This window comes from Photinus pyralis, unplaced genomic scaffold (genome assembly GCF_008802855.1).
Source record: "Photinus pyralis isolate 1611_PpyrPB1 unplaced genomic scaffold, Ppyr1.3 Ppyr1.4_LG1, whole genome shotgun sequence".
Taxonomy (NCBI): domain Eukaryota; kingdom Metazoa; phylum Arthropoda; class Insecta; order Coleoptera; family Lampyridae; genus Photinus; species Photinus pyralis.
In genome coordinates this window covers 67,441,739-67,465,270 of record NW_022170249.1, presented here as the reverse complement: position 1 = coordinate 67,465,270, position 23,532 = coordinate 67,441,739, and the positions used below count along the sequence as shown (strand labels likewise).

At 37.7% G+C, this 23,532-nt stretch overlaps 2 protein-coding genes and 1 pseudogene across 2 annotated transcripts in view; all 3 read left to right on the top strand.

Annotated features, from left to right (window-relative positions):
* Positions 1-3,439, top strand: part of LOC116166274 (luciferin 4-monooxygenase-like) — an 8,142-nt gene extending 4,703 nt beyond the window's left edge. The window contains exons 8-12 of the mRNA XM_031481159.1: positions 12-395; positions 454-768; positions 2,506-2,860; positions 2,907-3,072; positions 3,128-3,439. Coding sequence (XP_031337019.1) covers positions 12-395; positions 454-768; positions 2,506-2,860; positions 2,907-3,072; positions 3,128-3,255 — 1,348 coding nt within the window. The 3' untranslated portion in view covers positions 3,256-3,439. The remainder of the gene's footprint in view (positions 1-11; positions 396-453; positions 769-2,505; positions 2,861-2,906; positions 3,073-3,127) is intronic.
* A 4,194-nt stretch (positions 3,440-7,633) lies between these two features.
* LOC116166269 lies at positions 7,634-12,642 on the top strand (annotated as a pseudogene).
* A 1,006-nt stretch (positions 12,643-13,648) lies between these two features.
* On the top strand, positions 13,649-20,494 carry LOC116159873 (luciferin 4-monooxygenase-like). Its single transcript, XM_031472958.1, has 7 exons — positions 13,649-16,467; positions 17,143-17,350; positions 18,909-19,242; positions 19,300-19,614; positions 19,660-20,014; positions 20,068-20,233; positions 20,285-20,494. Exons 1-7 carry the CDS (start codon positions 16,351-16,353, stop codon positions 20,413-20,415), a joined length of 1,626 nt encoding a protein of 541 aa, XP_031328818.1. The 5' UTR covers positions 13,649-16,350; the 3' UTR covers positions 20,416-20,494.
* Positions 20,495-23,532: the final 3,038 nt, after the last annotated feature.

Here is a 23,532-nt window from a genome sequence, read left to right as displayed (position 1 = left end):
CATGCGTTTGGTATTGGTTATTTTTATGCAACCCAGCAGTTCTGCACTACAATGCTTTCAGGAGAATTGATTCACGTTGCCAACATTTCCCAACCATCAATAATATTCTGTTCAACCGAAGCAAGTTCCGTGATACTGAAAGTAAAAGATCGATTAAAACGAGTCCCTAAACTGGTAGTAATTAATGCAAAAGAAGATTACAGAGGCTGTCAATCGATGAAAAGTTTTATATCGGAATATATACCAGCAAATTTCGATGTCAGCACATTTTCACCATGTCCAGTGAACGTAAAAGAAGATGTTGCATTTATCCTACAGTCATCAGGAACGACAGGTTTGCCAAAAGGTGTCATGTTGACGCATTTCAATTATACCACGGTTATTGGTGTGATTGGGTAGGTTTTGCTACGTTTGAATACATTCTTTTAAATTAATCGTAATATCCTTGTATAGATTCGCAGCCATCACCAACCCACGAGCTGCTGTAACCTTGATAAATCTACCGTTACACCATGCCTATGGATTGTTTTTGGCATTTCGAGGAATTTTTGATGGAGGAAAAGCGATTATAATGAAGAAATTCGACCCAGATGTGTACCTCAAAACCATACAGGATTATAAAATCGATCAACTTTCAATTGTACCATCGATGGCAAATTTTTTGATTAAGAGTCCGTTGGTAGATAAATACGACTTATCTAGTGTGAAAAGGATCAGGTGCGGTGCAGCACCACTAGGCAAAAGCGCGGAAGAAGCACTGATTAAGCGGTAAGACTTTTAATAAGCGCTTTACCCACGACCGTTACAATCTCACTGCTTCATCTGCATTTTCCAACCGTTCAGGATTTAGGGCGAGTTTGTTTGTTATGGAAAAAAATAAAAGTTCAAGTTTCTTGTTTAAAGAAATGGTTTATTTTATATACTAAAACACATCATATTTGGCGACGAGGAGTGCCACTGAAGTGATTATTATGCGGATTCTGTTTACGGAGTATCAAAAGTAGGAGAAAAATGTTGATTGCCGAGTTTACATGCTTTTTGCTGCTCCTGGAGCGCATCTCAATTCAGCGGGAGGCACTATAGTGGGGGGTTTTAACAGGTGGTCGCTGTAGGATTTAAAGAATTTTTGTTAAATTTACAAATTGTACCGCTTCATAAGTAAAAGGAACAGAACTTATATTCGGGAAAATAAAGCACGTTAAGATAAGAAACAAGTTGTCAAGTAGATAATAATAATAATAATATTTATTTCATGCATAGTTAACAAAAGAAACTTACATTCGTCAAAACAATGGAAAAATCTAAAATATTATGCGTGCTTAATAATTACATGGAAAAGTTTTCATATCGTAAAGCAGAAACTCTTCAACAGAATAGAACGCTTTACTTAATAAGAAAGCTTTAATCTTTAACTTAAATAGTTTTAATTCTAAGGCGGTTAAACAGCTGGGTAGATGGTTGAATATTTTAAGTGCGATGTTGGTGGGTCCATCCTGAGTCCTTGTTTCTTGTATTGTATTTATGTATATCCGAGTGAAGAGAATATGTATCCAATGTAACTGTGACATGACAAACACATGTTAACACAAATAGACATGGCAACGTGAGTATCTTTAATTTTATAAAACTTGTACGACAATCATCACGATATCCAATTTTGTCTAAAATTCTAACAGCTCGACGTTGTAGCTTAAACGCGTATTTTAACTGGGAAGAATGACCCCAGGTAAGTAGAGCATATGATAGCACACTTTGACAAAGTGCGTAATATGCATTACTTAAAACTTGAGTTGAGACAGTTTTTGCTAATCGTCGCATAACGAACAAATGTTTGCTGAATTTGATGGTAAGTTTTCCCACGTGGTCATGGAATGATAACTTTGGGTCCAAATGGACACCAAGAAACGACACAGAATGTGATGCGTCAGATGCGTGGGACGTATTATATTGTTTTAATCCAAAAACGAGCGATTTTGTTTTTCCTACATTCATTACTAAACAGTTCTTATTGCACCAGGTACTTATAAGAGCTAGATTGGCGTTTGCCTCATTTTGCCCGTAATCTTCATTTGTACCAAGAGTCAAAACGTCACAGTGTTGGCATGATGTCACAGACCCCAAAAGTTGCGTTCTGTTTTGCAAAAAGCCGAGCACGTGATGAAAATTCCTTCCACAAAAGTTGCGGTCAGGAGAAAAGTGAAAATCTGGTGGGAGAGCGGCGGAATTTTTACTAGAATTTTCGAAGAGAAGGTATTTATTTATGATTTTGCATGAAAAACATAATGATGCCGTAACGACTATAGGATATAAATTTCTTCGAGTTCTGGTCCAGGCGGTCCAGGAGGTAAAATTCAATGGATTGAGGTTTCATATCTGCACTGCTGCTAGAAGCACAGATTACGGTCTATAAAATTAACACCTCCCTTCCCCATACTTCACTTGTCTCCACTCCTGCAGTACGTGATACTTTGGTCATAATAGATTAAAGTGGTTTTTTTTCTATAGACTAAAGGTGGACGATATTCGACAAGGATATGGTATGACGGAAGCAACTATTGGTATTTTGGTTAGTTTGGACGACCAAGTTGTACCCGGTTCTTGCGGTATTCCTTTCCCAAATATGGCAATAAAGATAGTAGACGTAGATACAGGAAAATCCCTGGGTCCAATGGCGGTTGGGGAAATATGGTGTCGTGGAGACATAATTATGAAAGGGTATTTTAATGATCCAGAAGCTACACGAAATACCATTGACGAGGACGGATGGCTTCATACGGGAGATATGGCTTATTACGACAACAACCACATGTTTTTCATAGTAGACAGACTAAAAGAGTTGATCAAGTGCAAAGGATATCAGGTTGCATTTTCAGAGGTCGCCAAAGGAATTATAATATTCTGTTTAGGTTGCACCAGCTGAATTAGAGGCCATATTAGTTAATCATCCAAAAGTTGCCGATGTCGGCGTGATTGGCATTCCTCACGACAGACACGGAGAGGTGCCAATAGCTTTTGTAGTAGCAATGCAAGGACAAGATCTGACAGAAAAAGAATTGAAAGATTTTATTCATGGTGCGTGTGTATGTTTTAAGATATCTTCATTATCAAACTAACCTTCATGTTGCAGGGCAAGTGGCAGCTTATAAACGTTTAGAAAGTGTCCTTTTTGTGCCCAACATTCCTAGAAATCCTGCTGGCAAAATTATTCGTCGGATTTTACGAGACACTCTACACAAACACAACTCCAAGTTGTAAATAATGACAAGAAAAGTTCTAGAATCAGAGATAGCTGTGTACATTTCATCATCACAACTACATTCACTGTCTATAGCCTTTCTAAGGATAAATAGAATACTTACTTATTACTAAATAATGTTGTTCAATGTTCATCAGTCTACTTTTGAGCAGATAATTCTATAAAACTAAGGATTTCAAAGCCTTTGTTGCATTGTTCTTTTCGCCTTTGAGTGGTTAGAGTTACGTGTTACAAGATCGAATAAAATAAAATTAATTATCTACGGGTATATTTTGTTGGTGTTAAGGAATTAAAATTTTGGTCTTGTTTTAATTTTTTTAACTATATTAATACATTTAGTTCGAAATAATTTCTTGCCGTCACCAAATAAACCCGTTTCCACCACTTTCACCATAAAATAATCTCCTTTTAGATTTCGTAAACACAGAGCCAATCAGAAATAAATTTGAATAAGCCAGCCTCGAAATAAACTGCACACCTGTTGTTCGCTTATCAGCGATAACCAGTACTTATCTTGAATCTAATTATATTTCACCTTACGCAATGCGATAACGAATGTTCTTATTGGCTGATATAAGATCTCAACTGTATATGATACTTCAGAGTATCCCCCAACTGAGTAAATGTACCTATTACATATTATGTAGGTACCTCTTTGTTATATGCTGTGATAAGTGCCGTTCTTTCTTGTCACTTATTTTTTTTGGAGTTAGCTCGTATCCATACAAAAAGTGTGGCTCTAAACACCTCATAAACGATACAGAGACAATGGTCGTATATTCTGTAGGTTTTGCATCATCTTACAGATGGCATTATTTTCAAATATTGATTAAAACACGAAACTTTAAATTGATGTATCCATCTCCTAAACTATATAGTAGAGTTCCCAATGCCATAAATTGTGATTTTCGTTTACACTTCGGGGTTAAAAGCTGAAACCAATTTTAAATGATGCATGATCATTAGAAATATCGAAATCCAGAAGGCGTCAAAAATCGTCCTGTACGGGGTGGCTCTAGAGGGTAAATTGTAAAAAACACCCCAAATTTTTTTTGCATATTTTGAATTTATTTAATATATACTTTGCACTGCCCATAGTTCAGATATGTGACACCGATACAACTATTTATTATTTAGTGTTTTTTACGACCGAAAAGCACGGGATTAAATGAGGAATCTTAACTTTCGCCGGCGTCTAACGAACTCGACCGTAATGTTTGGACAAATTAGCGCTTCAACGTCGTATCTAATTTATTTGCATCCTGATGAAAAAATATCCATTAATAACGTTGTAGAGCGTTTTCTTGAGATTCTGAACCACTATTTGTAATTCACTTCACATTACCGAAAAGTTTTGTATCGATTTATTTATAAACGCGCGCATATGACTGAGTAAGGACGATTATCGCTTGCGCATATGCATACACGCGGTTTATAAGGCAGAAAGTCGCGTATCTCCCTGCTTGTGTATATTAAAAACCTTCCCCAGTTAACTGTTTATTTTTTTAGATGCAAATTTTATACTATATAATTATTTAACATTAACGTAAATACTTAATCAGAATCTAGTTCCGATTCGGATGTTTCTTGAGAGTTTTTCGTGAAAGAATTTTTGCAAGTAGGCTTCCGTCCCATACATTTACAGGAGCCAATGCACGGTAATTGCTTTTTTGACCACGAACAATGAAATCTGGAACATCCTAAAAAATCAAGATATGTAAAATAATACAAAGACAAAATGTACCTAATTAACAAAAACCTTTTCTGCAGTTACATTTAGCCAAACTAGATGTATCAGCAGGCATTGATGGTCATGGACCACTACCATGAAAAATCGATCAAAGATTGCACATTTGCACCCGTACAAAGAGAACCTCGCAAAAGGAAAATATAAAACGTACAATTGACCATGTATCTACAGTTGTGGTATTTATTTATTCATTCCTCGTTTAACAAGCAACAATTAACAAATTTTTTATGTCGTCAGTTATATGAGTTTTCGAAAGATTCTAGTTTAACATTTGTAACCAGTGGAGGATTCAAAGACGTTACTGAATATAGATCAAATTTTCCTCTTTGTAGTGATTTACTTCATTACTTGCCTCTTCACACGAAGAAGGAGATACCAGAATCCTACTGCACATTCTACAAGCAAAATTAGAAGGATATTCAAGGTGTATTATTGACTGCAGAGATACCGACGTTCTTGTCTTACTTGCTCATTTCAAAAACCGTCCCACCGAGGAAGTGTGGGTAAAACTTGGAACGAACGACAACGTACGGTTTATAGCATGTACACGAACTCGTCATTTCCCCAAGTCTATTGACAAACTTGCCTGCATTTCACGCAATTACTGCAGGTTGTGATTGTACAAGTCAATTTGTTGGACTTGACAAAACAACATGCTGGAAAATTGGTTTGTTGCATCATGATTTGCTAAACGGTGTTGGATCTTCGACACTTAATGAAGATACATTCAATAATATGACTCAATTTGTCATTAAATTATACACAACTTCTGATATAATAAGTTGTATAAATAATAAATCGTTTACGCAGTATCATGGTTTCTTCAAATTCTATCCACAAATTGCCACCTACTGCAGTTATCTTTATCAGCACTTTTTACGCGTGAATTATCAAATATACATTTGGCTGAACAGTCTTAACCCAAAACCGTCTCTACCAGATCCTCTGGAAAATGGTTGGAAAATTGTTGGGAATAATTTTGTTCCAGTGCTTACAACGAAACCATCAATGCCTGCAGCTGATACATCTATTTTGGCTAAATGTAACTGCAGAAAAGGTTTTTGTTAATTACATTTTGACTTTGTATTATTTTACATATCTTTATTTTTTAGGATGTTCCAGATTTCATTGTTCGTGGTCAAAAAAGCAATTACCGTGCCTTGGCTCCTGTAAATGTATGGGACGGAAGCCCACTTGCAAAAATTCTTTCACGAAAAACTCTCAAGAAACATCCGAATCGGAACTAGATTCTGATTAAGTATTTACGTTAATGTTAAATAATTATATAGTATAAAATTTGCATCTAAAAAAATAAACAGTTAACTGGGATATTTAATATCCAGAAGGTTTTTAATATACACAAGCAGGGAGATACGCGACTTTCTGCCTTATAAACCGCGTGTATGCATATGCGCAAGCGATAATCGTCCTTACTCAGTCATATGCGCGCGTTTATAAATAAATCGATACAAAACTTTTCGGTAATGTGAAGTGAATTAAAAATAGTGGTTCAGAATGTCCAGAATACGCTCTACAACGTTATTAATGAATATTTTTTCATCAGGATGCAAGTAAATTAGATACGACGGGTTGAAGCGCTAATTTGTCAAAATATTACGGTCGAGTTCGTTAGACGCCGGCGAAAGTTAAGATTCCTCATTTAATCCCGTGCTTTTCGGTCGTAAAAAACACTAAATAATAAATAGTTGTATCGGTTTCACATACCTGAGCTATGGGCAGTGCAAAGTATATATTCAATAAATTCAAAATATGCAAAAAAAAATTTGGGGTGTTTTTTACAATTTACCCTCTAGAGCCACCCCGTACAGGACGATTTTTGACGCCTTCTGGATTTTGATATTTCTAATGATCATGCATCATTTAAAATTGGTTTCAGCTTTTAACCCCGAAGTGTAAACGAAAATCATTTCTAAACGACTTTGGCGATTCTGTGCCCTCTACTAATAGGTGTCAGAGGGCCAAATAAAATATCAAATGAAAGGTACTTTTGCAGTCGCCTCAGTTTCATTTACCATTTGTACGTCTAATTTGACTGTACCTACTAAATAATTTTCCTACTAACTGTGTCGGTTTACAATCAATTAAATAGTTGTAGTAAAGAATATTACTACATTAGATTTTTAATAGATAATTGTTTTCACGGCATCTTAGAGTAAGTATAGTACATGAATCTCCTTCATACACGTTCCTTTAATCTTGCTTGTATTCCAATTTGCAATTGTTTTATCTACTTATTTGTATTGTAGTTGATTTTTTATTATCTATGTATAACGTACCATAACGAAACCAAACAAGGTCAATTGAAGGGGTGCAATCATTCAAATGGACAGATCTACAATTTACAGAAAGTGCTCTATCCAAAGTTCAATTTTCATGTTCCTATAAAATTGAATAAAACTTGTACTAAACAAGAAAAACGTTGCAAATATGGGCTTTATGTTAAGTAATTTGGTTATTTAGGTTTCGAATGAGGAACCTCAAAAGGGCTAGTTTACTTTTTATTCCATATCTAATCTGCGGTTTCTGTTTATATATAAAGCTAAAACACGTAACTTTTCTCGTAAGATACGAAAGACTGACACATTTAGGCGAAGCTTGAGTGTATAATGGACAAAAAAGAAATTATTATCCGTGGACCGCTGTTTACAATTCCAATGTCAAACGAATCACTTGGAATGAAATTGTACAACGCACTAAAGGAGGAACGAGAGGCACCTCTATTCGTAAGTATTAAATAAACTAAACAAATATAGAAAACGAGCTCCTGGGTAAATGGCTATAGCTGCATGTGCAAAACCAAATTTTAAACCTGATGTTAGTTTTGCTTTTATAAAATTTGTAATTAAAGCGTATATGTATGAAATTTCATTTAATTGCTTCCATAAATAGGAAAGTTGGCACTACACATCTTACACAAATCCAAATTTGGAAAATGGCGCTACATTTGATTTTATTCTAAGTGCTTATGTATGAAATTTCATTTAAATCTCTCCATAAATAAGAAAGTTGGCACTGCGCATGCGCAGAACGAAATTTTGAGAGTGGCTTTAAATTTTGTTTTATTCCAAGTGGCTATGTATCAAATTTCATTTAAATACCTTCATAAATAAAAAAGTTTTCAATTCGGTTTATAAATGGTCGAGATGCGAAAAGGGCACTGTGAATGTTGATCGATTAGGCTCAATTTTTGGAATTGTGTTTCATATGGCTAAAGCTATACGCATATTGAATTTTATGCAATTCGGTTCATGACTCACGGAGATGTCAAAAGTACCTTTCTTATTTTTTGGGATACATTGCCAATTCACGAACTCCGACCCACAAATTTGATAAAGAATCCATCTACTAAATTTTATCGTAATCGGTCGATTCGTTATCGTGCTAACGGACGGACAGACGGACAAACAGCGTGAAATTATAAAATCGCTAGGAGCTCGTTAATAAATATGTTTGAGTTAGACATTGTAAATATCCTTTTCAGATAGACGCATTTTCTGGTGAAACTGTTTTAAGCAAGACAACCTTCAGAAACTCATGTTACCTGGGACAAAGCTTACGAAATTATGGATTAGCTAAAGATGATGTAATTGCAGTTTGCAGTGGAAATAATCTACGGTTTTTCGAGCCAGTGCTGGCTGGATTATATTCGGGAATTATCGTTTCAGTGTTTACTGCGCAAGACACTATCAGTAAGTATAAACAAGATTAAAAAGATGATCGATTTACAAAGTGGTAAGTACCTTACGAAAAGCAAACAACCCTTTTGTGTACTCTCAGTATAGCAACACAGTTCTGTATAAAAAGCGTTCATTGTAGACTTAAACCCTACGTATATAATACGCATAAATGTCCGGCGGATATTGCTATATTTTTGTAGGAATATTATGCATTTGTTATTCTCATCGATATTCATATGCGTATATTAAAGAGGTGTTATATACGTTTATCAAACGAATGCTAAAAAAATTCTATCAATTAATTTTACTCACGGCTAGCTCTGCAATAAAATTTAATTATCCCATATCTTGCGGTAGTCTGGCCTGTTTCTCGTTTTTTAATCTGAAAATCAAAAAAGTTGACGCTTTGGTTTTGACTGAATACGAATTCCACAATGAATAATTGAATATATCTTGACAAACTGAAGTTGATCAAATTCTATTCTACTTTACCTTTTGTGATTCGAAATATTGACGTGTTTCGTATAAATGCAACAAATATAACCCCTATCTCGTGGCAATGTATCAGTTTTAATTTTTCCCTTATCTAAATATCGTTAACTAAATATCTACAGTCGTGGGAAATATTATTTTAAACAAAATATTAATGCACGCCTTTAAGGATGTTCCGATTCCGCTAAATAAACATCCTCTGAAAAGTCTTAAAGACAACCGACCAATACAGATATCGCTGGAATCGGTGTTTTTCTTTAGGTGACGAATGACGAGCCTCCCTTTAAAAGGGCTCCCTCCAAGAAAAATTGAAAACCGGGTCGGTTTTAGGGAGATACAGTTGCACCCTTTTGTGACTTGCTCTCGTACAAAATCTCCTCTTGTAGTGGATGATGAAACCTGTATTTAACTCGACTGCTTTAAAACTTGCGTCAAATTCTCGAAGAAATATCTCGAGTTACAAAGACAATAAATACGATTTAAGCGTCTCTGCCTATGTAACTACGACCGGATTTTGTTTTCGAAATGAAGTCACCAAACGTACGGGTAAATTTGCTTTTCTAGTATATCTTTATACGATCGCAATTTAAAAACAGTTCGTTACTTGTAGCGGCAGAGTTAATATTAACTGTAATAATAACAGTTGAGTATGCGTACGCACTACACTCAAACAGATTATTTTTTTCGGAATTTTATTAACACGAGAGCCGCGTTACGTACTTTGCTTCGTACTTTTTATCCGCACAGGTTTATACACGAGTTTAAAATGGCCCTACCTAATAGCGTCATGTAGACGTTATTTCGGTCTAAAGACCAAAAATTATGACGGGACATCCTGTGACAAATCCTATGACAAAATTTAAATTTATTAAGTGTAAATCGGGGGATTACTTACGAATAAGCACAGAGGTGATTTTATTTGAATTTGAATTTCCGTATTTGTTGTTCGTTTTAGAATTGTGTACAACACCGCGCGTACCCTCGTGCGACTGATGGGCCGACTCATTTTTATCGCTGCGCTTATGCTCTAATCTCTCTTACAACTGCACAATTGAAACTAGGAGATCGTGAAAATTGAAGGGCGAACTAGCACCCTATCCCCTTTTCTCTCTCTAATTTTCTATAATTATGTATTTACCTAAGTCCAATGACGAAACGGAGTCAAAGCAAATACCATGATGGCGTACCCTGTAATCCAATAATCTTCCGAACGATTCTACGCAACCTTGTAGCTGGCTCGGGGCGCCGTAATCGCGGCAACAGCGCACGACCTTTCATATGAAGCGGTACATAGGTTTAAATTTCAAAAAGTTTGCGTTATAAATGTCGTAGCGATGATTGAAATGCGGTACGGTTGCCAAAATAAATTTACGAAAAATCTCAAAAATTACAGTACCTGCGAACGCAGCTTGAAAAAATGCAAAGGCAAAAACATCAGCTTACTACTTACTTGGTTAAACCCCAAAGACAAAACATCCCCTCTAAATTAATGGTTTACCTCACGCAAACTTCCCAAAAACGGAGAGGAAACGACGATTTTTTCCAACCGATACAGCGTATTCGATTATCTACATCCAAAAATTACAACTTCTTTACTTAATTTTGCGGCTTGCAGGTCTCCTAAAGATCTGTCTCAAAATTCAAACTTGAAACTCTGTTCATTTATTAAAACAACACTCCTTGAGGTTGACACTTTTTTTTGTATTTTAGGAGAACTCATTCACGTTGCCAACATTTCGCAACCAACGATAATATTTTGCTCCACTGAAACGAGCTCTAAAATAATTAAAATAAAGCATCAACTGAAAAAGGTCCCGAAGGTGGTAGTGATTGATGCAACTTTCGATTACAAAGGGTGTCAGTCTATGGAGAACTTTATATTGGAAAACGTGCCCCAAAATTTTGATATTGGGACATTTGAACCGTCTTCGATCAACGTAAAGGAAGATGTGCCGTTATTTTACATTCGTCGGGAACCACCGGACTTCCAAAGGGTGTCATGTTGACACATTTTAATTTCAATACAGCTTTTGAGATCGTTAAGTCAGTGTGATGATTGAATTTGTTAGTGCGGACCCTTTATTGTAATACGTATCTGTTACAGCATTGCGTTCAACGGGGTTCTAGAGCATCAAACGTGCTTCATAGCTGTTCCCTTGTACCATGTATATGGATTCACTATGGGGTTACAAAGGATTCTCTATAGAGAGAGAGCCATAGTAATGAAAAAATTTGATCCAAACGTCTACCTCAGAACCATTCAAGATTATAAAATTAATAGTTTACCGATTGTACCGTCAATTGCTAATTTCTTGATTAAAAGTCCTTTGGTGGACAACTACGACCTAACAAGTGTGAAAATTGTTTCTTGCGGTTCTACATACTTGCGAAGAGAAAATGAAGCGCTGTTAGCTAAGCGGTAAGGGCGTTATGTATAGAACCGCATCACTTCTATATACGTAGATGAAAGTGATCACGTTACTTTCAATCAAAGTACTTACGTCTACAGGGTGAATTTTATTTTACAGACTTAACGTCACCAAAATTCTACAGATTTATGCCATGACAGAGTCACTTGGTGGCATTACTGCTGATTTTGCCGGCAAAGCTCCACTCGGTTCATGTGGTTATCCGTTGCCGAATATGTCTGTACAAATAATAGATACCACGACAGGAAAGTCTTTGGGTCCTATGATGGTTGGAGAATTATGTTGTCGCAGTGATGTAGTTATGAAGGGATATTTTAATGACCCTGAAGCCACTAAAAATACAATTGATGAGAACGGATGGCTCCATACGGGAGACATGGCGTATTACGACCGCGATAATATGTTCTACATAGTGGATAGGCTTAAAGAGTTAATCAAGTGCAAAGGATATCAGGTTACACCTTCAGACGTCAGCAAACTAATTGAAGTACGGCCTTATTTAGGTTGCTCCTGCTGAATTAGAGACTGTTTTGATTAATCATCCAAAAATAGCGGATGCCGGAGTGATTGGTATTCCTCACGACCGACATGGAGAAACACCCTTAGCTTTTGTGGTAACAATACAAGGAAAGATGTTAAAAGAAAAAGAAGTGAAGGATTTTGTCAATGGTACGTGCCGGTGCCCTTTAGAGCTGTTGTTTGTTAAACTATATCGTCTCGTTTCAGAGCAAGTGGCGCCATATAAACGCGTGGAAAGCGTACTATTTGTACCCCAGATTCCTAGAAATGCTGCGGGTAAAATCCTTCGTCGAGCTTTACGAAATAAAGCTTTCGAACGCAAGTCTCATTTGTGACGTGTTATCAGAAACAATCTTTATCGCTAATTGACCTTTTTAATAATAACGTCTGTTTAACTCTGTTGAAATTTAGGTAATAACCTTACCTCGAAAGCACTAATAAATTTGCATACCTAAGATACCGAATTTAAGGCGAATGAAAAGCAATTGAACAACCAAATTCCTCTAATTAATCTTCTCCTAAAGCTAAACGTTCCCATAGAAATTGTCTGGATTTCAGATCACCTAGACCGAAGTTCGTATTTGTGGTATATGTCGTTGAAAGCGTTGGACAATTGTCCTAAATATGGAACTGATTTTGCCTTAGGTTCCACCCAGATTGAAGAGGTTACCTACGGATTTCTGCAGCTTCAAGTTTTCTGATGTCAAGGTGCCTCGTTGCTGATAATAGCTTGGAGATTCATGAGTTCATAAACTGAGGCGCATTCGAAACACGTAATTAACGTGTGGGATATCTTATTTCGTGCCAGTATATCCTTTCTGTTTTTTAGTTTGTGGGATTGTAAAGAAAAAGTTAATTTGGCGTTGCTCAAGTTTGCGATAGGAAATGTACTCACATGCCGTCACGCGTACAGGGTTACGAATTACCAAATGTGAAAAAGGAAATGCACTACTTCCAATGCACTTGGTTATACCTCGTCCGCAGTCCAGTTAATCGAGAAACGACCCAAAATTGCTTGGGGTTCAGGTTCTCAACCAATCCGTTATCCCCGATTCTTAAATGTAAACGGTCTAGTAAGGTTCCGTTGCAAGTTCTAAAAGTAATCATCTGCATGACTCAGTGGCTCTGTGAAGATGTCCGTGAGTTGGTCCGAACCATATAACTGAGAAGCCCTGCACTACACAGGCGTTAGTGCTGTTTGGTACTTAAATACAAAGTAACTACAACGCTGTTTATATACTAAAACAAGGCGAAAACTACGAAAATGGCAATAACTACAAAAGGTGGCAGTACTACGATGCCATTGAACTAAAACCTTCATAAGCATCTCTCGTGTTTGTGCACCATGAGTTTTAGATGCGCTCGGGTCACGGCTTTCAATCACAATGGAAATTATTGACCCCCAGCTCTGCTGTGCACGGACCGAATATAGATTTCTCGCTGGCTGTCCCTGAGATGTGGAATTAAAATGGACTCCACACTGCACAGGTGTACTCTGCACGGACCGCTTATAGAATTCTCACTGATGTTACGAACGGCAGAGGAAGAATTTCAACATCGGCCGCACTGCCAGCAAGCGCCCTATTGGCCTAAACGTCAGAGTTCTCGACGGCGAACTGTTTATAAGCAGCATCAACATCCAGAAAAACCACTTGTGCCACTGCACGCCATCAAGTCCGGCATTGACCTAACCCAATTGGTCAGGGTCGATGCCATCCACATGTGCTACCCTAGCAACCAATCGGGGCAAACCAATCCAGTGACGCTCACCGACACCAAGGAGTGGCCGACGCACTCCAGAAAGCTCAAACGAACGCGATGCCGGAACTACCAACCTTTAGTGGCGACCAATTAGAGGACCCGATGGGGTTCTTCAGCACCCTCGAAACCGAAATCCAAACGACCGACCCAACGGAAACACTGAAGACGGTCACAGCGCAACTTAGAGAAGATGCCGCGAAATGGTGGAAAGGATATGAAGCATTCTCGCCGACTTACACCGACCTGAAATCCGTGAGAAGTAGTACGACAGCAGCAAGATTCGGGGTAAGCTCTCCATTCGGAATTCTTCGGTCGAGAGCAGAACATGGACTCCCCACAACTGTTTCTCCAAAGGAAGGCTCAGTTAGCCTGAAGATCCCGATTATTTCACCAAAAAAATCGAGAACTGCAACAAGGCGCTGCGCTGGTCCGAAACACTCTACCAGTACCATCATCACCTGCGGACCCCAAACGACCGCCCAACACCCCAGGGTGTCATCACTGCTCATAATACCACGTTCGCCGCGGCTGCCTAGCTCTGGCTAGGCGCCGAAATCAGGGAAACGGGACAGCGGTCGAGAGCAACACCCGGGAACGAAGCTACGTCAGAGAACGTCAATTGCATGCTGCCTCCAACAATCGAACATCCGAAGGGTGAAACCCCCAATAACCTGGTGATTGCGGCGAACGAATAAATAGCCAAGCTTGCGGATCAAGTCAAAGAAAGGCTCAGAGACGCCATCATTCTGGTACAAACGCCCGTATAGATAAGATTCAACCGAGACTATACAGTACGAGATGGATACTTAACCGCCAATCAAAATAAAACGGGCCAGAATCAAATACTACCACTGACCAACAAACGAGAGCCGATAAAAGACGCTACCGTGCGACCACGTCAACCAAGTCTCCAATGGGAAATCAATCGGGGACCTTATGGGACCGTACACCGCAGCGAACACTGGCAACAGGTTCATCTTCATCGCAACAAACCTATACAGCATGTGGGTGGAAGCCTTTCCTCTACGTTTCGCCAACACGACACCACCGACATCGTGGTCAACAGGCTGGAAAATGAAATTTTCGGACGCCACGGATTTACCTCCATCCAGAAGGTGCTGCGTATCCACTTAGAAGGGAAGGACCCCAAGGCATGGGATGCAGTATTATCCATAACACTTGTTCATCCCAATACCAGCGATACATGGCAACCAATACCGCTACCGCTTAAGATATGCCAACTTCGGACCCACCAAGGTTCAGTCCCAAGAAGGCGACAGAGTAATGGAAAGGTCACGAGACACCGCGACTTGAGGGTTTAAACGCACATGGAATGGGCCATCTCCAGTAGTAGCAATAGCCGGGACAAACGCGTACTTTGAAGAGACAACGTGGAGTTGGTAAAGGTCCACATACAGGAGCGACTCCCTGAATCCAACCCCCTTTATTTTTGCGACTAGTCGTGCGACAGATAATCGCAAGTGTGCGCCTAGCCCACACTAATATTTATATATTGCCTTATAGTAAAATCTGGCCCAATGAACGTTCTACTACAAGCAATGATATATATTTCTACTTTGCGCTATTAAAAGCATTTGGTCATTTAACATTCGGTTGCGGTAGGCGTATCTTTAATTCGGCTCTCCTTGTTCTTAGTTCAATTACAATGACCCGCGTCATTAACTCATCCCGAATATACACAAATAGGGTACTGAATATGCACACATAGTGTACTATAAATAATTACGTTACCCTATTTCTAACCGCGCTTTGCTAATTCCCTTTTAGCTTCCTTACGGTTAGATAAAAAAGCAACTTGTGTTATGAATAAATGAAGTAGGTAACTAATTTCCTTACATTGCTAAAACACACATTCGGTCAGACAAATTTATCTTATCAATTTTTAAATTATGCATTTTTACTAAACTGGATCATTTTCTGTGTACACGGAACCCTTGTTACTCCCTACAGATCTATTCGTTAAACCAGGAGAATATAGAATTAGCATCAGGCTTTTTTCGGTGACCATTTGTATAATAGCTAATTTAGAAAAAGAAAGAAAGAAAGAAAAAGTCACTAACCGTGACACAAAAGGATTAAAGCAAATGGAAACGTCTATGGACGCCGCGTACAGTCACCTCCAGACAATTCGATGACCATCTCGATGGCTGGCGCAACCGTAACTTTACTTTTCTCATTTACATTTCATCAAAAGGGAAATTCTCGTTACTGTTATAGCACGTTTTTGGCACATGATACTTTTTAACCGCAAAATGGGCACAGTAAATAATGGTAACAATAACAATATTTATAATCTTTATGTAAAAAAAGTAATCAATTCCAAATACTTACATAATAAAAGATAACCATGGGTATAAATACTTTTGTTTATAATTGAATGACCAATGAATGTAGGTAGCACCTTTCTGTGAACACATTAGAGTGATGATGGACGGGGAATACATTATTCATGGGGACCAACTAAAAGTGCCAATTTCGAATGAATCTCTGGGACTTGCGTTATATAATGCTTTACTGGGTAGTACTGAAGCTCCAATATTTGTAAGTACATAAAAACAGCATTGCATGTCGTGTATCCTACTATTTAGCAAATTCTATATTTATTTACCTATTGTGAGTGTCTATCGTTGCATGCCACTTGCCAGATAAATTAAGTACACCCTATTGTCATATAATACATTCAACAATCATATCCGCTTTACTGATCGTTTGGAGCCGGTTACCTACATGTTGACAACATACGTCGACTTATCACCAGGCCAACTAAGAGTCAGCAACATGTAGCCAAATAATGTGTTACCAGTTATCAAAAAATCAGTGTACAGTTGTACGAAGTGACTTAATTTTGTTATTTATACTTTTATAGCATAACCAATAATCCGTAAACAAAGTGAATAAGCTTGTGGTATCTTATCATTCTCTTCATGAAAAATACCGCTTGACTTGACTTTTTGCACCATCCTGGTAAAAGGTTTGGCGACCCGGAAAACAAACAGATAGTACGTGCCAACCCCTAGAAAATGTAACCTCCTCTGCCGAAACTCCCTTACAAGCAGGTACCACCTTTTATCACGCAAATGCACACTTTTACCGAAAATGTATACGTATTCCAGACCTGCTTTTGTTCATGTGCGCTATGAAGCGGCATATGTGTAAATTTTGCTTTGTACTTTCTACACTAACTAATACTAACTAATATACTGTACTTTCTTTCAGATAGACTCGGTGTCTGGGGAAACTGTGAGTAACAAGGCTCTACTCAAAAACTCCTGCCTTTTAGCAGAAGCCTTGCGGAACTACGGTTTGGGGAAGAACGATATAATTGGGATTTGCAGTGAAAACAGTTTATACTATTGCAATCCCGTTTTAGCCGCTTTGTATTGTGGTGTACCTTTAACCACGTTCAGCCCCTACTACACTACAGGTTCGATCTTTATGCTTATACGGTACTGACTAGGTCTAATAGTAACTGGACTGATGGGCTTTGTTTTTGATTCTATATACTCTTGAGTATCACGAATTGCGTTATATAAATGCACGGAAACCTTTTTTTTCCAAATTTTGGAAAAAAATAAATAATATTTTCAGTTACGCCACAGGTGTAACTTAAACTACCCTAATATTTGGGAAACGAAGAAAAAATAATGTACCGCCGCCGTTGCGATATGCTTGATAACGTGATTGTAGCTTTTTACTCTGTCCATGAGATGGCTATCTTTAAGAACATACAAATCCAAATTTTCTGTGATAATTTTTTTAATTTAATCCAAAATAATTTACGTCAATTTTTCTTAAAGATAAGCAACCCCACAATTTGACATAAATAAATAAATATCACTGTACCTCATACAAAGAATTTTCTTCAGTATATTATAATGCTGTCTATTGACAGCTCGGAACGAAACTCTTTACAACGACAATGACGCAGAAAAATTAAACAATGGAGCTGTAGATTTGTACTTTCCGTCGGCAATCTCCACTTCGTTGAAATCTCCAGTGAATCGCTTTTTTTTCTGGACGTAATTTTTTTAAACGAATAATCTTCTATGACCACGAAAGATATTGTTTTCATTGGTTCTCAATTTTTTGTTCTAACACAAAAGGAGACAATTTGTCACTAAACCAAAGTGTTCCCTTACCTTTTTATTAATGTTCATTCGAATCGTTTAGAATAATTTTGCCACTACGAAATATAACGATAATGTCACCCTCTTTTGTTTCTTCGCAGCAACTGAACTTTGTCCTCGATCGATAACAGTTACGCCTTAGATTATTTTCGGAAAACTCGATCCGGCGATCTCGGAACGAAATTTATTGCATCCGGGGTACGGCTTGAGCCATAATGCCTTCAAGAAAAATCCCCGGAATAATCCCTACCTAATTTCTTTTGAACTAATTAACGCCCTTTTCAAAATTCATATTCTTCTTCTTTAATGCTGCCTAATGGCGTTTGCGAATTCCGTTATTTTTCTCGGTCTAGCACAGTCTGTAAAATTTGTGTTTTTGTCATGTGAAACCAGGTGTTAACGTTATTTAGCCAGGCCATTTTCGGTCTTCCTGAACGTTTCTTGCCTTCGATAATGTCCTCCAGAGTGTGTGGCAAGTGGCTCCCAGCGATATATGGCTTAGGTATTTGAATTTCCTGCTGTTGATGATTTTGAGCAGGTCCCGGTCCGTGTGCATGTCCTGCAGGATCTGTGCGTTTGTTATCTTGGCCGTCCACGGGATTTTCAGCATATTCTCGGTAAAGCCTTTTTTATAGTGGTAGAGCAGAATTGGCCAGATGTAACATTGCAGTGTGCGTAACTTAAGCATGGTATTCAAGTTTCTGTCAGTGAGGAGTGTTTTCCTTCCCCGATTTTTAAAATTTAGGAAAGTGACCTTAGAATAGCTTAAATTAAACAGGTACAATTTACCCCGTCAATTTAGATTGCTGTAAGATATTATCTTTCAATGTGGAATGAGAACGTCATTATTTTCAGGAGAATTACTGCATGTTGCCAACCTTTCTCAGCCGTCTATAATATTCTGTTCGCTTGGGTCAAGTGCGGTGGTACTGAACGTGAAAGGTCAGCTGAAGGTGACACCTAAAATAATAATATTGGATCAAAAAGACGATCATAATGGTTGTCAATCAGTAGAAAATTTTATTAAGGAAAACGTCCCTAAAAATTTCGACGTAAATAAATTCCAGCCTAGTCCAGTGAATGCCAAGGAAGATGTTGCATTTGTTTTATACTCTTCGGGCACGACTGGATTACCGAAGGGAGTCATGTTGACGCATTATAACTACAACGCGTCTATTTCAATTTTTGGGTAAGTCTAGTCGACATGGCACCGACTTTGATTATTTCCATCATTCTTTGTTTGCAGTGATATTTTTCAATCAAAACCACTTAACACGCCAGGCTTGGCTTTCATGCCCCTATGCCATGCGTACGGCTTATACTTGGTCGCGTGGAAAATAATTTGGGGGGGATTGGTAGTAATAATGAACAAATTCAGCCCCGAAGTTTATCTCAGGTGTTTACAAGATTATAAAATTGAAGACCTTAACATCGTACCATCAATTGGGAATTTTTTGGCAAAAAGTGACTTGGTAGAAAAGTATGACTTATCAAATATCAAGCAAATATTTTGTGGGACGGCACCATTAAGTAAGGATATTGAGCAGATATTAATTAAACGGTGAGTTAAAGGAATTCAAGACTTAGTAAATAAGGGATGTACTAGCTTTAAAGTAAATGGAGTTCAGCAAGGGTATGGAATGACAGAAACGACCGCTGGAGCGATAAGTCCAATATTGAATACAAACGCTATCGGTTCATGTGGTTGCGTTTTGCCAAGCCTCTCGGCAAGAATTGTAGATGTCGATACAGGAAAATCGTTGGGGCCCATGCAACGTGGAGAATTGTGGTGTCGTGGTTCTGTTATAATGAAGGGATATATAAACAATCCAGAAGCAACTAAGGATGCTATAGACACAGATGGATGGCTACATACCGGAGACATTGCGTACTACGATGAAAACCATGCGATATATGTAGTGGACAGACTAAAGGAGATAATGAAGTGTAAAGGGCACCAAGTAAGGATTCAGATATCGTTTGGATGCACATGAAATTGCATTAACATTTTTAGGTTGCTCCCGCAGAGCTGGAAGCTATTTTAATGAACAATGCCAAGATATCTGACGTCGCTGTAATCGGCGTTCCTCACGAGCGAGACGGTGAGGTGCCCTTTGCATTTGTGGTATCCGTCCCTAACCAAACGCTAACAGAAGAAGAAGTGAAGGATTTTCTTGCCGGTAGTACAAGTTACTTTTGAAGGTAATTAAATAAATTGTCTATTTTTGTAGACCAAGTGGCACCTTATAAGCAACTTCGAGGAGGTGTCAAATTTGTGAACCAGATCCCTCGAAACGGCAGTGGAAAAATTCTCCATCGCGTATTAAGAGATCAGTACATTAGAGAGACAATCAAAGCTTAGTGTATAAGAAATTGTTTCAATAAAGATTAACCTATATGTAGAATTGGTACAATTTTTGTGTACACATATACTAGAATCTCCAAACATCAAATACATAATATTTTTCTGTTTATCGGGCCACTTGACACCATGGAAACTAGTTGTGTTCGTGGGGAGCGATTTTTAGTGTATTTTCCAACTCATGTTGGCTATTATGGCCACTTTCTTCTAGTAAAGGTCAACGTATCGCATATTTTAAACATGACGTATGCGCATGCGGAGATTGTGCAATGCTAAATTTTCTTATTTATAAGAATATTTATGCCATAACTTATTTTCCTTTGTACACATAAATAGTCCGTTATATGACCTTTCCGGAAATATAGATCAATTTATGGAAAAGTTACTCGCCTTAAGGCGAAAACCTTTTTTTTTTCATTTTTTTAAAATTAGCTGCATATTCTAATACTAGAAGCGCGTAACACAAATGGAGTGCGTGATGATTGTGGAAGTAGAATATCGTGAAAGACGCACATGGAGGTGGTATAAAGGACTGAAAATAAAACAATTTATTTATTTATTATGGAAACTGTTCTTATTCTCTTAATGGCCCCGCTGGAAAGTATAGATGAAATAAGGAGGAGGCGATGAGGACGACAAAATACAGCTTCACTAATCTTCTTTAGCTCAAATAACCTTAGTACCTTCAGTTAGTTGAACTGTTAATTTTTGACTACCGTTCTGATAAATTTCCCCCACTAAATGCACGTTTTGGTTCTTGAATTTCGATTGCAAATCTTCTCGTATTTTATAACTTCGCTAAGAATTCAGTTGGGACGCACGTAACGCGATGGTTCCCGAAAATCAACTTAGAATAAATTTATCAACGATAGAAAAAAAACAATGTACGTGATCGCTCGCTAACTCGTCTTCGAATCTAATGTTTAACGCACCCAAGTAGTACGTTTCGACTCGCGAAATCGAACAAGGATCTCTCCTTTTCCTACTTTTTTCGCTATTTGAATCTGGCCCACGAGAAAAACCGAAAAGTGACCTATTTTCTGAACGCAAACAAACCCGCATTTTCGCCACGTACTCGGTTTTAAACAGAACGGAACGAAAGTTTTAGCTTCGAAGGGATCGTGGCAACCGCGCTCGCTTTCCACAATGCGTTTCTTGTTATCGCTTGTTATCGCCAGACATACTTTTGTTCATGTTCGCTAGGAAGAGATGTATGTGTAAACTTCCTCGAGTTGAACAAAATACAAATTCAAAACCAAATTTTTTTAAAGCGACACTCTAGTATTACGTAACGGTCGTCGTATGTAGATATTCACGAGGCGTGTCGAAAGCTTGCGATTGGTCCGGGTAATAATATCCATCTCCATATCAACCGGAAATGCTTTCTACATCTGGTCGTGTCTCTTTGGAATGTGATCGGAGGGAATAACCCCCTTTTAAAGTCTATGGATTTGATGTTACTAGCAAACTCCTCATTGAATCATACCTTACAAATAGGTTTCAATGTGTAAGGATAAATAATAACCTATCAGGAAAACTCTGTATAACGAAAGGAGTACCCCAAGGTAGTATTCTGGGGCCTCTTCTCTTTTTAATTTATATTAATGATATGCCAAGCTTTATTTCTGGAAATGAAAACTGCCTTCTTTATGCAGATGATGCTACCTTACTTGTTGGGGTCGAACACATTAACGGGGCACTAAATAACTCCAATGAATTACTTCAGTTTCAACGAGCTAATACTTGGTGCACTATAAACTTATTACATATAGGTAAATACAATGAAAACGGTATCCATGATATTATCACTGCGATCACATGATTTATCAACACCTGAATATGTGAAATTTTTAGGAATTTGTATTGATCGTAAATTAAATTTTGATGTTGACGGTAATTTTGTTGCTACGAAGTTAAGCAAATATATTTGTTTTGCGTAGATTAGCGAGTAATGTAACTATGAATATTCTTAAAACTGCCTATTTTGCACTCATACATAGCCACTTGTCTTATGCTATTAATGTTTGGAGTCACTTTGCTTGTTGGAGGCAATTATTTAAATTACAAAGAAAAGCCGTTAGAATTATTGCTAACATTTCATTTAGAGATGATTGTCGGCAAGCTTTCATTGATCACCATATATTAACGCTTCCATCTATTTTCATTTTTACTTGTCTTTGTTTTGTTAAGCGCAATGAACATTATTTTGTTAAAAATTGCGATGTTCATAATTATGACACCCGCAACAAATTAAATGCATTTGTCCCTTTTTGTCGTTTAAGTAAGACGCAAAACAGTTTTGATTATATCAATATAAAAATGTATAATTATATTCCTCCCAATATTAAGGCTTTACCTTTTAATTTATTCAAATCAAGAACTAAAGCATTTCTTATTGATAAAGCGTTTTACGCCTTACGTAAAATAACAGGGGGCGCATTTATTTGGGGGCAGATATTCTGAGGGTAGTTCGCAATAACTCAAGCGGGCGGCAAAGGAAGTGAACAGAGGGCGAACAGGGCTTCCTCCAGAACTAATAGCGCTAGTGGTTCAAGAGCATCATGACCTCGGTGGTGCTCGCACCCTTTGAATATAATTTTATATTCAAAGCCGTACCGAAGAAAGAGCCCGGAGCGGTACGGCCGATTTAGTTTATTAACCACTTAGGAAAACTGATGGGAGAGTGCTGGATAAGAGACTGGAGCAGTCTCCTAAAAGAGGCCTTTAGAGACACTAGAAGTTGTTTAGTGGGAAGTGTAGAAGCCCCAGGAAAAAGTAGTACTAGATCAAGAGTCAATATATTGAAAAACATTTCTGAAGTAAAATAAATTAAGAATCCGATTCATTTGTTACATTATTATTAAAAGTATGTAGAAATAATAATTTTATCAAACATTGGGTAACTCTTATCTCGAAAAATAATTAATAGGTACCGTACACTGTGTATGAATAGATAAGTATATGTATAAATACACCTTTTATTTTTAAAATCAAACAGTAAGTAATATTACATTTTGGTGAACACATAAGTTTGATGATGGGCGAAGAACACATTATTCACGGCGCTGAGCTAAAAGTGCCAATTTCCAATAAATCTTTGGGAGAAGAATTATACAA